The sequence below is a fragment of the Motacilla alba genome, chromosome 1A (assembly GCF_015832195.1).
Source record: "Motacilla alba alba isolate MOTALB_02 chromosome 1A, Motacilla_alba_V1.0_pri, whole genome shotgun sequence".
Taxonomy (NCBI): Eukaryota; Metazoa; Chordata; class Aves; order Passeriformes; family Motacillidae; genus Motacilla; species Motacilla alba.
The window spans coordinates 65,179,325-65,194,746 of NC_052031.1; the positions used below are offsets into that span (position 1 = coordinate 65,179,325).

Here is a 15,422-nt window from a genome sequence, read left to right on the forward strand (position 1 = left end):
CACCACAATCCACTTTTATTTGCTTCTGCCTTCTCCAGTCTAGTTCCTAATTCATTGTTAGATGGACACCACCAGGCAGGTCTGACAGAAATGCAGAATCTCCCAGTTCTTGCCTTCTTTTGCCAGCACCACCCTAGTGAGGGCAACAGCTGTGGGAAATGTCCTGTACAGACACTGGATGCATGACTGGAACATCAATTCAGTAAATTTAGTAGCTCAGCCCCCATGTCTCTACTTCCAGTGTATAAACTAAAATTTTCCAGAGCTTACAACGTGGCAAAGTTCAGGCTGGATTATGCAATTGGAAAATTCACTACCCTCATTTATCTCAGGAATAGCTAAATCTTCCCCCCAAAAAATTTGTTTTAGGGATACTAAAGACCTATTCAAAACTCAATGCCAGTTTCTCATCCTCATCAATTGCTGGATGTTATCAGAAACCACTGGAAGAGAAAGTTTCCTGAGAGAAACCCATTAAGCCTAAAGCAGCACGAAACCCCCCCACTGGTTATGCCTTGGCCGAGCTGCAAGAGAGTGGAACCAGCTCTCGGCATGGAAAGGCTTGCTCCAGAAAGAGCTCCAAAGAGAGGGGCAGCTCGTCAGGACCCTGGACAGCACCGCAGGGAGCCGGCGGAGCACACTGCCTAAGGGGGAACAGGGATTTTAAGAAGGAAATGGAAAGTCCAGAATCACAAAACGGTTTGCATGGCAAGGGACCTTAAAGACCACCCAGTTCAAAGTCCCCTCTGCCATGGGCTGGGACACCTTCCACTATCCCAGGTTGCTCCCAGTCCCATCCAACCCAGCCTTGGACACTTCCAGGGATGGGGCAGCCACAGCTTCTCCGGGAAACCTGTGCCAGGGCCTCCCCAGCCTCAGAGGGAACAATGTCTTACTAAAATGCTTCTGCATTGCTTCATAAACTTCCCCCATTTAATACAAAGAAGTCCACACTAAGAAGACAGGGATTTCTAAATCAATACAACCCAACGACACAGCTCAGGCCTGCTACAAAAACTGAGGGTAATTTTGGGTAGAGCCTCACATTTTTAGTACTTTCTCATTTGCAAATCAAGTGGACATTTTTTTGATTCTCACTACACAAACACTCGCACTAACCTCAAAATGCAAACTGACTGTTAAATAAAGGTTGTGACAATGGCACAAACTGCCTGTGACTTTTTCTCCTTTTTTGAGTTGTATTTAAAAATATATTTTACAAGCACTTTAGGCAAAAATCACTTAAATTATTAGAACCATATTCTGAACTTTGCAAACATTTCAGGTTATCTCTCACAATTTGCCAGAAAGCTCTTCCAGAATCTCTCCACTTATGATGAAAAACCAACTCCCTATTCTCTTTTAATAACAAATGGACCTTAAAAAAAAGAAAAAAAAAATCTGATCACTATTGTTTGAAAGCACTCGAAAGCAGTAAGATGGTCACAAGACTTGATTTGCCTGTTCTGCCCCTTTACAAACTCACTAAAGCTTGCTTTTTATGACTGATTGCTGTGCTGTATTAATCCCCAAGCATATAAAACGAGTCTATTGGAGACCAGGACTCCACTGGGGGAGGACAGGGAAGCTGTTGTCTTCTGAGAATTAATCCATCCTGGAAAATCAAAAGCCAGCCACTCACAATACAGTAATCAGCATGTTCTCCACTATGAAAGCCCTACATTTCCCTTTTAGAAAACACAACTATTACTCCATTATGTACTGAAACACACAAAACTCTTTTAATCTTTTTTGTGTTTGTTATTATTTGGCTTATATTTATGGGTTCATGTGTATTCTATTGGTGGGTATACAACCATCAAGTTAAAAAAACCCCACCCTGTCTATTCCTCATTGCTTAAAAAGAAAAGGGACTCCCACTGCTTTTTCCACAACCAAAGTTCTCTCTGGATTTGTTTTGTGAGCAGGATTTTAACTCTTTATCACCCTAAATAAAAGGAAATTCTTTGCATTTTTTTCCTTACACAGAAAGCACAGAAAATCCATTTTCTGTTCAGAATATTTTTTTTTCCTTCACTTTGTTATCTACCACAAGTTTTCTAAGTAGTGGCACTAAAATAAAAGTGTTTGTATTGTTCTAATTACCAAATTAGGAACAACTTCACTTGATTTCAGATAGTGTCATGTTTGATGCTCCTTTGTTAGCAAAAGTTTAATTCTTTCCTTTTAAAGTTGAATGCAGTCTTCCAAATAACCGCTTTTTTTTTTTCTTTTTCTCTAAGAGTAGAATTTTTTTTTCCATTTATATGCTAGAGGTATGAATCTTGCATTGTGTTCTGGAGATAAGAGTAAAACCCCCTACAAAACCAAGTCGTAAGTCTTATGTGACAGTAATGAAAATGTTAAATGAATTCTGGCCTAAACATAATCATTAAGGCTTAAGGAAATTATTGAGAAACCATGTGCTCAAGAAGAACCACAATCACACTTCCATTCAGCCAGCAAAAGCTAACAAACCTACCTGTACATGACAGCACATCAAAACCATCTTAAAACCCAACAAAACAGTCACATCAAGTTATTTTTTAAAAAGCAAACAAATCAATTTGTTTGTAAATATATTCACATAAGTAAATATATTCATATTTACTGCTTGCTAAAGCAAAGAAAATTTTTCTCCCCTATTTATTTTTAAAGTAAAAAGTCACTAAAAGAGTAAGAGTTAGAGTCCTTGTTCCTATTGCCATTATCCCTTTTCAGGCATCATTTACTTAACGAACAGCTGTAGACAGGAATTTTGTATCCTTTGTACCAAGAGGTGTCTAAAATCCCACTGGGTGAATTCCATAGCCCCACCAGGCTGGCACGGCAGACACCAACATCTCTCTGTTAATTTGAAATGACCTTAGCAGTCCAGCTCTCCTCACCATCAGTTTTAAGCAGTACAATGTGTTTCTCAAAGCACTGTGTACTTTCTTCCATTTTTAAATCAAAAATTCAGCTGAAGGAACAAAAGCTCATGCACATGGATGAAGGTCTGCTTACATGTAATATGGAGTTTAAGGACATGAACTTGCCTTTCTATTTAAGGATGGGATTAAACGTCAACAAGAACATGAACATGTTAATTTTTCTGAGACCCCTGAGTTAGACATGGCTGAAGATAATCCAACAACAGTAACAGCAACAAGTACCAGCAATATAAAGCTGAAATTCCTGCTTTGCTTGTGCAGGGAGGATTATGTTCTTTGGCTTCCAGGGCAAAGCTATGGCACACACAGGGTTAACTGTGCCCTCCTCCCCCTGCCCCCCAGTTTCACCCCCCCTTCTCCCCCATCTCATTCATGCCACATTCCACAGTGGCAGGGTCCAACAACAATATAGGAGGGTACCCAAAATGAAGAGGCAGGGCCTTCTATTCTTCTGCCTCTCTTGAATTAATTAACTGGAAATGAGTTTTGTCAATGTTTTGGAAAGGCAGAGGGGTGAAAAGAAACTGCTAGAATTAATCACAGTGAGAAACTACCTCTTCAGCAGTCTGCCAAAGTTCAGAAAACCCATGAGAAGTGCAAAATAAAAGGAAAGTGGGCTGACTTACCCTCCAAAGGAACAAATAACATTCAAACAAACACCCAAGTCTCCAAAACAGAGACATGCCCCAGTGCAAAGGAATGCAGCATCTGTTGCCACAACAGCTTCAGCTTTGGTTTTAATATACTTGTCATGAAGACTGATAGGTATCAAGGTAGAAAAGACAGTTTACTAATAATTTAAATACAAAAGCCATGTGGTATTTAATTCACTAAATATTTAAGTACATCCAACATTCTCTTGATGCTTGTATAAATAGAGATATTTAGGTCCCATGATTGAAAATTAGTAACTTTGCTCGATTAGCCCTGACTCAGCACAGATCTTTTACAGGGAGAAGGCAGCCTGCAAAGGAGCTCTTTCTTTGAAGAGTTTTTTAATGATAGTTATCTCCAGGTTCAGCAAAGGAAATTATGACAAGTCGATACTGCACGTATGACATTCTTCTACTGACGAAAAAGGAAGTAATGAAATTCCAACCAACTGACAAGAAGGACCTTTTTTCACAGGCTGATTCACCCAGGTACATAGAAAACACACAGGTGACCTTTTATTTACAGCAAAAGGAGGCAGAAGCATCATCTGGCAGCTTTTCTGAGAAAAAACACAACATTTTCAACAGACTGAGGCTAAAACTGAAAAAAAAATGGTTGCTGAGAAAGGGAAAATGTTTTAGAAGAGAAATACTTTTTTAGTCTATTGCTAATATTCTTGCTCAGGAGGGCTTTTTCCTGGTGGACCGCAGAATTAACTTGTCATCTCTGTGCTGTATCTCCAAGCCCATCCTCTCGAGGGCAGAGCTGTCTGCCAGCCCCCTGTGCTCCAGCTGCGCGATCAGCGCCTGGTTCCGCTCGTTCTGCTCCGTGAGATTCCGGATGGCATAAACTGCCCACTGGCTCACAACTGTTGGCCAGAGTTAAGGATCATTTATTTATTTCAAGACGAAACATTGTTTATTTTGATTTATTATCTATCGTTGACCTCTCCCAGCCCTCCCCCAATCTCTTAAACTCAAAAAATGAGTAGAAATCAAGGGTTTGAACAAGTCAGACATTTACAAGTGCTGACACTGAACCTGCAAATACTTGCATATGAGGCAATTTAATTTTAAAAGAGGTTTGCCCTTAAACTTCACACAAATTTACTAGGGTTTATATTAAGTCAAAAAAAACCCCAAGCAAACAAAAACCCCAAGCAAATGAACTGCAGGAATTAAAAAGACATACTGTCTGAAACCAAAATTACAGCCAATTGAAATGTTCCAATGATCTTCCTAGTGAGTTTAAATAAAAAATAAGTCAGTTGTTTATGATCTGAACACTTCAACACTACACTTCCAACACTGGCAAAAAAGTAAGATGTACATCATGCACAGGAAAGATGACTATTATTTTCACTGCAAAAGTTGAGGAGATGTAGAAAAAGACAACTTATCCAGGTTAATATCTGAAAATAGCACAAATAATATTAGAGACACTTAAAATTCTTTGACTTCTAATATTACCTAAACTCAGTCCTTTATGCCTGGGTGCTTTTACACACTTGCCAGGAGACCAGACACCATGATCACTGGCAGGGAGCTCCTGCTGATGTTTAAATGGGCACAAGCTGCAACTCATTCACCTCCCAAGGTGGTCCCTTGAGGCCAGGATTGAGGCACATGTCAGGGATGTAGACAAAGGATTTAAATTCCCAGGATTATCAGCCAGGCATCTTCCAAGTGAACTACAGTGTTCCTTTTATGAAGTGTCAGAGATGTTGGTCCCAATTCTGCAGCTGAAGAGTTGTTATGATATAATCTTTCCCAAGTTACCCATACAGGAGCCAAGCCTTTCTGAATCCCATGAGTGGTTTGCCTGCAGGGCACCAATTATTTACTACATGTAGCTTCACATCCAGTAGAAGAATATGCATAATTTACTCATCTCCTTGACGTCTTTTGGGTTGGGGAGCATCTAAGCACAGAGATAAATGTTCTTGTGGGCATTTGCCACAGGGTGACAGGAGGGGGAAACTCAGACAGAGGGGAACTTCAGACAAAACAACAGAAGAGAGGAACTGGACTTAAACAATCTTACACAACCTCAGAGAGAGAAGAGTTTAGATGAAGAGTAGCTTGGACATAAACATAAGGGAACAGCCCTGCAGAGGCATGTGTCAGTAAAACAGCCTTTTTGTAGCAGTTTATATTTATTTTCAAATTCAAGAAGTCCAGAATTGAAAATAAAAAGTAATAAAGTGTTAACTACTGTGGAGCTTTTTTTCTTTTCCTGATAGACCTCTTTAGGCTTTGTCAGGAAGCATGCTGCACACCTTCTTTATTAAAAAAAAATTCCAGTGTGAGGTAATGACAGAGGAGAGAAACTGAGACCAAAACAAGTTATGCATCTCATCAAAGCCTTAACAGGTGAACACTACAGAGAATATCAGTATATTCTCTTCTGACAGTGCATCACTACTAGAATTAAGTAAAAAGTGCCAATCTACCTTCAAATTACAGAAACTTGGTATTTGCACTGAAGATTACATTTGACTACATAAAACAATAAGATGCCGACGTAACAAAATCATGTATGTGCAGACTGTCAGTCATTAGTGCCAATGGTGAGAACAGATTTCACACCAGCAAAGCATGCAAGCTGATGAATGCAGGTAAACCAAGGCTGACACCCACCAGGTCTTTTCCAGGTCTGATTTAGGGCATGTCATGAGTGCCAAAAATGAACACGAAGTTCTCCCAGTGGACTGTAAAAAACATCCTACCACCCTCCCTGGCTCAGCTCCTGGATGAGAAGCAGACTTTCCTTGCTGTGTTCCTAAAATATGGCTTCTGCATAATACACAGCACTTGCATAAAAGGATATTTTCTATAATATTAACAGCAATTTTCAGAGACTGACAGTTCTCAATCACACAAAGTGCCACACAGACAAAAAAAGTACTCTCACAAAACTTTTGTGTGTATTAGCCTTGAGAATGATCCTGCTACTATAGTCTTTATGTTCCTCAACACAAACCCTCTGCTAAACCCCATGGCAAATGCTCTTTTCCTATTACCAGATCCATTCATGCTTACATAATATCTAAGACATCCCCATTATCTTATGAACTCTATCACCATTGTGGCATTTATCATTACTGACTACTGTAGCTGAAGCTGCAAAATGGTTTCAATAACATTTTCACTCCTTCAGAAACCCCTTTCTGTGTGTAGGTTTTCCATTGTGACCACAGGCATGAATATTCATCGTCCCCTTGTTCGCATGCTGGGGAAGGATGAGGCCTTTGGACAGCTGGGAGCAGACCCTGGCAGACTTGAGTGTCTGTGGAGATTAAAGCCAGTCCCCAGCTAATACTCACATTACCCTCTTGCTCCTCTCCAAAGACAGAGACACAGAGAGAAAATGAAACATATTCGAGAGTCTCTAATCCTACCTACACTTTCGGCACTTTATTGTATGCTCAGCTTTAGAAAGAGAGATTCTAAAGTTGCCATAGTTACTAAAAATATGAGTGTTGGCTTGGTTGTTGTGAAACTGCACCAAAGAGAAGCAACCCAGCAAGCAGAGCAGATCTGATTGCACAGACTTGTCTAGATTTTTCCAACTGGGCATTTAACGCTCTCAAATAAATTAATATTATAGACAAGTGAAGATTATGATATTCTGTCACAGAGAAGAGGGCATACAAAAGGAAGAAAACAATTAATTGTATTTTGCAGAAGCCTTATCACTAGACAATCTGTGCTTAGGGACTGAAAACAAACATTTCTGTGCATTTATAGCAACACTTTTCCAAAATCTTTCAATACTCTGTACTTTGGAATTCCTATGCTATTTTGACACACACAAATAACAAAACTGGGTCAACTTGCCCTGTCTTCCATACCTAAGTAACATCCTCATTCCACAATTTAAAATTTAAAATCGTCCTCTGGGTCGTAACTTTGATTGCCAGGGAGAGGGGAACACAAAGAGAAAGGAAGAAAGGTGGGGGAAACTGTCCCTTAAGGATGAAAAATATTACTATCTGGAAGCCATGAAAATCTTTGCCATTAAATCCTGTGTACATTTTGTCCCTGACTGCAAAGGGAACTTTTCACAATTCTCCCAGTTCTTTTCACTTGGATTCTGCTACAAGAGGTTGCTGGAGTCAATGCAAGAGCACAGTGACTGGTTTGTAAGCTTAATGGGGTGTGAAAATACAACGATGTCCTGCCAGGAACCACTAACCAATGCTGCTGGAGAGGAGGACACACAGATCATTTCTCAGGGAGAGGGTTCCACCTTCTCATTCTTAGTCCAATTAGAACTAAACATTATTGACAAACCCACTGCAGCCACCAGGACCCAAAAGGATTGTTCCATAAAGCAATTTGGATTCTATGGACGACAGAGAACAGAAAAAATTATAAATGAGGTTGGAAGCTGATGAGGTAGATAAAAGGCAATGCACAAGCAATCTTAGAAGTATGCTGCTTGAAAAAGGCAAGTTTTAGAAGTTAATTATTATCATTAACTAATACAGGATACTGAAGGGATGACAAGGAGAATGAAATGCATACATCTGTTTTCCTAAGTCCCCTTCATAGTTATTAATACTGAAGGATCTTTTAATATAACATTCTTAGTGGAGAGTTTGATTTATTACATAGTCTAGGGACTTTTTTTTTAATTAGACTGTTTCCTGCACTACAGTCAGTTTTCCATAACGAAATTATTACTTAGGAACTTTCTTCCTTACGAATAATTAGGTCTTATGTGAAAAAGAGGGTATTCTTTGCCCAATCCCATTACCTCATTTAAATCAAATTTTTTAAATTTTTTATTATTTCAATAGCAACTACATTCTAATCAAATATAGGAAGAGATACAGAACCTTGTTAAGAAAGCCAGCACTCACAGGTTGGAGCCCTCATCAAATGGGCTGCTTTTGTAATCCTGTTCTGAAAGCCACCCAATTTTTCTAAGACTTACTCTGGAACAGGACTGTGTGACTAAAAAACAGAGGTAATGAAAATACAATATTTGTGTTGTACAGCAATTATATTTCTTTATGGCCTTCAACAAGTAATCCAATTATCACAAGAACCTCTGCAGGCTGGAATGAAATACTGAAGCATCACTTAGAATCACGTCCACTTGCAGACCTGACTGGAATGAAAAGACATAAAACATTTTTCTTTCCAGTCTTTTAGTCCTTTCAAGCACTTCTGTCCCCAGCACCTTGATGACAATTCCTTCCACCACTAAAAGAGGTTTCTAGACAACTACCACAGCTGTCTGTCACAGTTTGGAGCTGCGATGGACCACACATAGATGACAGTCAGGACTTTGGCCCCTCACCATCAGCCAAACTGCTTACAAGGCTCTCCAAGTTTCTTCCTGTCTGGGATTTTAGTAGTTCAGTGAAGTTCTAGAAGCTACATAAGATCAGAGCAATTCCTTATAACTCCTCTATATTTTTATGTGACTTCTACCTGTGATTAAGACATTATCAAAATAGTAATAACAGAAAATATAATGAATTAAATTATTTAATTTGTTTACTTATTTTCAAAAAGCTAATTTATATTTTTTAGAATTAATGCTATAGACTCTATTTATACTTGGCATTAAATTGCCAGCACCAGAAAACATCAGGAATTCATCCTATACAAACTTAAAATATTTTGCCTGGAAGGCAGGAAAGAAAAAGTCTAGAATATTTCAGTTGCCTGTATTTTCATTTATTCCACGGCTGTTCTTATCACCTGTGATTGCAGTCACCACATTCTGGGTTCAAAAGCTAGAAATGGGCAGTACTGCATAATTTGTTTAAGTCCCTCCCTCCCCCCTCTGTCTGACTTTGCTCTTGCAGAGCTGATGTAGCACAACCCATCAAGTCCAGAAGCCTCCAAAATGCAGAGGCACTGCTGGATGCTCTCAGAGGTATTTATTCCTGATCACACATTTTAGGGATAAGATTTGTAACACTGGGGAAGTGAAAGCAGATGTTTCTGCTACAGCATCTCTCACCTGGCCCAAGGGATCAAGTCAGAGGCTTGGACCATCCAGTACCAAACAAGGCTCCATCTCCACCACAGCGTGGCAGCAAAGCTTCACTGGACAGCACGTGTGGCATGAGGAGCTCGCAGCCAGCCCTTCCACTCCTCACCTGCAGCCCTCCCCAAAGGAAACTGCTTCCACAAAATATTCCAGTAAAGACAGAAAGCCGATCCCCAAAAACCTGAACTGGGGTTTGCAGCTTGAATTCCACCCTGCAGAACAAGGCTTTGACAGAGGTTTTAAACTTCACCAACTCAGAACAGACAAATGGGCAAAACCATCTGGTTTAAAGGCACTGAAACAGCTTCAATGCTAATATTCTCTGTAATTCACAGCCTACAGACAACAGGAAGCATCCACAGCACAAAATTGTACATTAGGTACTTTTCCAGGTCCGTAGCCCTCACTATCCTCCCACGCCAGTAGTGGAAACTCCAGTTCCTCTTGCAAACACCATCCTTGTGGCTACTTGCATTTATGTCACTCTCTGAGCAGTCTACCCATGATCTGCAAGGATGAATTCATTTCTTAAAGTGTGCCTTGTGGGACACAGGCTTCTTTAAAATGGGACTTACACCTTCTGTATAACCAGACACATTAAACATAACACAGACACATTAAATCTCATGTATGACTTCCAGTGACAATTAATCTATTTAAGTATCTATGGCTAACAAATATATTTTGAAGACCAGAATGGACTACTCAACCTCTTTAGCCCAACAATTCTGCATAAACACAGACAACCAAAGGTCAGCTCCTCTCGAAATCAAGCCTGACAATTCTGCTTTGTGCACAAGATGCTTTCACGAATCTTCTCTGAAAAACTTTCAGTGTTGAACTGCAAGATTTCACTGTGTCCCTAAATAAACTTTCCTAGTGGGTAAATATCTCACTCATTACAGCCTGTGATTTATTTCTGGCTTAGATTTGTTTAGAATTGTTTCCAAACACGGCTTTTCAGCACAGATTAAAAAAAAAGCAATTCCCAGATCATAACCAGCATTTGGTATTTTTTGCATGAACTAAAGAAAGAAACTAAGAGAGTTATTCCAAGGTTTGCATAATTTTTGTGTCTCTTCCCTCAATTTATGTTTTTCAGCATCCTTTTTGAAGGACAGGCACCAGAACTAAGTAATAAAATCTGCCAAAATTTGCTATGTGGCTGATTACAGGTACAGCACAGTTTCCTGGCCCTTTGGCTGTGAGTAGTTCAGAAAAACATCTCACAATATCCAGTTGCTGTGTGTCTAAAAGATAATTATGAATATATATTTATATGTAATATTTACTGTGCTCTCAGAAGTAGAGTACAAGCTCTCCAGCCTGTCACATTTTCACACCTTTTCAGCACTGTCCAGTACTGACAGCCAGGGCAGATCTGAGGCTCACTTCAGTTCCAAGGCTTCCCTGTTTTTAACATCCTCATGTCAGTGACGTCCAGCTAAATGGCACCCTGTGTTCATTAAATGAGGTTTACTACTTCAGAAATTTGAAATTTCCTGGGACATTTCTTAACTGGAACCATATAGGAATATTTCTCCCTAGATCACAGGTATTTCTGGGTTAACAGTTCTGAGCAGTATTATGCACTCAGATTGCTATTAGCTTTTAATGCCTGCCAACTAAACATTTAATCTATACTCTATGTGTAGCCTTTCATGTTTTGTGGGACTTAAAATCCAGTGCCAGAGCATCTTAGCATACTATGAACTTGAACAAAAAATTTGGGTCTAGCACTTCAGAGCTACAAAAGCCATAGGACATGTTTAGCTCTGTCAGGCTATTTTTATTATAATGTCTCTTATGCCAAAACTTACAGAAATTTCCAAAAAAAAAAATTAAGCCATAACCTCCAGCTTGTTTTCCTTTTCCCTATACTCAGACTTGTAATACTAGCTTAAAACCAAGAATATGACACATTCATTTTTTGCTGCTTAGGCTGCCAATTTTTTAAAAAAATTATGACTTACATTTTTAATAGAAACCCATAATTTATGAGCAACTACAAATCATCTGGTTTTAAAACAGAAAGAATCACACTCTTGATCAGTCTCAAGCTAGTACTTTACAGTTAGAATACTCAGTTCTTTCAATCCCTTCTTTTATAATAATTCCATTTTAAGAGTTCATAACTAAATCTATCAGCTATCTGTAAGAGGTACCAGAGTTAGGAGGCTGGTTTGTTAAAAAGCTTCAATTGCTGTTACCTTACTTAAAAATGCCTTACCTTATCTTCTCTTCCCAAGTACAGAAAAAAAGCAACATTTCATTAAGTTGAAATTAATGCATTAAATTGCTATCAAAACCTACCACACACACTGAGATGAGAGGCAATGAAGTACAGGGGGATGGTAACTGTTCACAAACTGATCATCAGGCAGGCTGCAGTCCTTTTAAATTTCCTGGGACAGGGAAAGAAAAAGGCTCCACCTTTACACAGAAACACATTCATGTGTATCTATGTACAGAAATAAATAACTTTTCTAAAATGCTCTAAAATGGCAATTACAGGAGTCAAATAAAACTTTCAGAAATTTGGCACTACACTTAAAAACCCAATCTAATTAATGCCTGAGATGTGGTTAAGCTAATTATAATTCAGCACTCTCAGACAGATGATGAGTTGAGCTGACACAATTTGGACTGAAGCTCTTTCTCTGTTTAGAAATGCCAGAGATTCATCCATTTACAGATCCAACAAGGATTTTATGCCACCTTATCTTTCAGCACAGTACATGTGTATTTTATTGATTCAGGGTCTCTGAGTAATTTATGTGGCATACCTTCCCTCCTGCTGCTTATGGTCATTTCAAATGTCACTTTATGACAAATAATCATAACACTGAAGGTAAATGAAACTCCAGTTCCATGGTCACAGACACCCAATGATGCCCAGTGTGCATCCAAAAATAACAACCATTAAATAAATGGGTGTTTTGAAAGATGCAACTGAATTATAACCAGCTATTTGTTTAGCAAAATAGCCATTAGCCACAATTCTGTCTACAATTTCAGGGAATGGCTGCATCTCCTGGAGGAAACCTCCACACTCCAAAAGAAAGGAACAAATCCACAAGGCAAGTGGAAAGGACTGCAAATATATCTGAGTGAGGAAGGAAAAGTTAGGTTTTTAAAAACCATTTGCAAATCTAAAGAACAAATTTTAACCAAAGATCTGAGGAAGTGAGAGGAAACAATTTTAGGCTCAGGAAGGAGCTACACAGGAGAACAAGTTCACCAGCTGAAGATAAAACTGTTCTAATTACAGTGATCAAAAATGGGGCAACAGAAAAATGCCAGAATAAAAATATTATTCAAAGCATTGGCCAGATGACATCGAAATATTCTTTGGAGGTATGCACAAGAAAAAATGCCAAGAAGACAGACTGAAATATGATAAGGTGGTTGTAGAAGGCATTCCATTCTCAACAATATTTCTGAACCACTCCTAGCTTTACTTAAAAAAACCAAAAATCTTTGGCTCTCAAATTTCTAGTGCTCCATCTCAGCCCAGAGGGGAATTTTTCAGAAGTAAGTGTACAGAAAAATCAAGGAAGCTCTTTGAGCTATAAAAGCAGTGAATTTTTTTTTTTTGAGGTGCTTCTGATAACTAAAGACCTGGGTTTTTTTTCAAGAATTCAAGCTTGTCATGGACTTAAATGCACCAAGAGGATTAGAGAAGAGGACAAATATGACAATATTTGGTTTAGAAATAGAGTTATTAACTTTAATTCCTCACTTTTACATGCATGAGTTGGTGCCTACAGAGATTACTCCTCACAAGGGATTAGAAATATTAGAATGTAACATTTGAAAGAGCCTTCTCACGTTCTGTATAGCTCTGTTAGATTTCCTCCAGCTTTAAGAGGGACCCTGTACAGCACATGCTTCTTAATTGGTGACAGCTGGGTAGAAAGGAGATACTGAAGAATAGCTTCATATTCACATCTCTGCAAATTTGTGTTAGTATTTTATAAGCTCTCAAGGAAACTACTAACACCACCACCCCCTCACACCCCCCCAAACTCTGAAGGTTCAATATTTTTAAACTATTTAAAGTATTTTCAGTATTTTAACCATCCTGCAGGTGCTCTAAAAGAATGAATTTTAGCAATTAAACAATCAGCAACCTGAAATATATCATTAGAAATTGTAACTCTGTTAAATGATAAAACACAAAGTGTGATCTGTGGTCATTTCTGGAAGACAAAAAAGGTTTAAGTCCTTTAATTTCTTAGAGTATCTATTTCTGTACTGCACACTGCATTCTTTCTGTGGTCTCAAGTATTTTTCATATGAGGAGAATGTTGCATTTGACAGGAGAAAAGTTTTCCTGGGGAACAGTGAGGAAGACAGAATTAGTAATGCAGAACATCTCACAAGAAAACTTTGTATTTTTGTATTCATTTTAAAATAAACATTTTCTAGCAATAAATACTTGAGAATTACAGTCTTTGTGTCAGGATTCAGATCTACCAAAAATGTTTAATGTGGTAGGTTTTTCCCTTGGTTCTCCCACCTTTAACTGAGTTTTGCCCTGAAGAGTTTGCAGCATCCAGAAAAGATAAACAATGAGGTAAGAGATGGAAGCTATGTTATCCCAACTCTTGGGATGTGCAGCCAATGTTTAGTGGGATTTAAAATAAGGTTAAGTTACACAAGTGCCTCCTGTGCTCTTTCCAACAGAGAGCAGCACTCAGCTCCTCCCCCTTTGGAGCTTTATAATAATCCCACTCAGGACACTTTAGGCAACACACTGAAAAATCTACTTGGAATCGAGATCTCTTTGGTCAATTAACACTGATGTAAGAAAAGACTGGATAATCTGGTAATGCTTCTTTCAAGAATGTAAAAAATACCCTTGATAGAGAGTGACAGCAGTAGGCACTGGCAGGCAGGTGACCTTCCCAAGTACAACCACATATGGTGTTTGGACAAAGCTGCTTGGCAGAAGCCTCTTAGAAATCACTTCAGAAACCAGCCTGCTAAAGCCCCACCCTGAAACAGCACTGAGGGATTCCCTTCTGAACCCCTACAGGCCCCTGGTCTCCCTCAGCCACTAACAAAATACAGCTACAAAGGATTCACAGTAACTTGCAGAACAGGGCAGGATTGCATCTACTGAATAAGGTGAAAGAAATAAGCCCCTCTCAGACTGCTCTTGCCCAAAGAATAACCACACTTGTACCTGTTCCAGCTTCTCGTCTGACCAGTTCTTCTCTGTACCTCAAAATTACACTCAGAGCTCAGGTTTGCATACGTCACAAGGCAGGAATCCTCCACTCTCTCCACTCTCTTTAAAAACAATTCTCAGCACACAGGAATTGAACTGGCCTGAACTGGAGCATGGCAATACAGCGACTCCTTGGTTTCCTAGTTCCATCTATGGTGGAATCATAGAATAGAATCACAGACTGGTTTGGGTTGGAAGGGACCTTAAAGCTCATTGAGTTCCAAACCAGTTCCACCTGTAGTTCTGAACCCATCCAATTCCATGGGCAGGGACACCTTCCTCTATCCCAGGTTGCTCCAAGCCTTGTACAACCATGAACACTTCCAGGGATGGGGCAGCCACAGCTTCTGTGGGCAACCTGTGCCAGTGAGAAGAGGCAGAGCTGGCTTCCATTCAGCTGTTACTTTATTGTGCCTTTGGCTCTATGAATGAAGGGTTCAGGCCAACCAATTTATGTTCTTAACCTGTGCTGACAAGCCCCCTTCTTCCACTGCTGACCTCAATCACAGCTTGTTAAATCACAGTGACACATTCAGTACTGGTTGATAGAAATAAGGTGTTTGCAGCACTCTCTGTCATCCCTGGAT

General features: G+C 39.3%; 1 protein-coding gene across 1 annotated transcript in view; it reads right to left on the reverse strand.

Annotated features, from left to right (window-relative positions):
• Window positions 1–3,730: 3,730 nt before the first annotated feature.
• ATXN10 (ataxin 10) overlaps window positions 3,731–15,422 on the reverse strand; it is a 94,649-nt gene continuing 82,957 nt past the window's right edge. Inside the window, exon 11 of the mRNA XM_038153277.1 lies at window positions 3,731–4,455. Coding sequence (XP_038009205.1) covers window positions 4,268–4,455 — 188 coding nt within the window. The 3' untranslated portion in view covers window positions 3,731–4,267. The remainder of the gene's footprint in view (window positions 4,456–15,422) is intronic.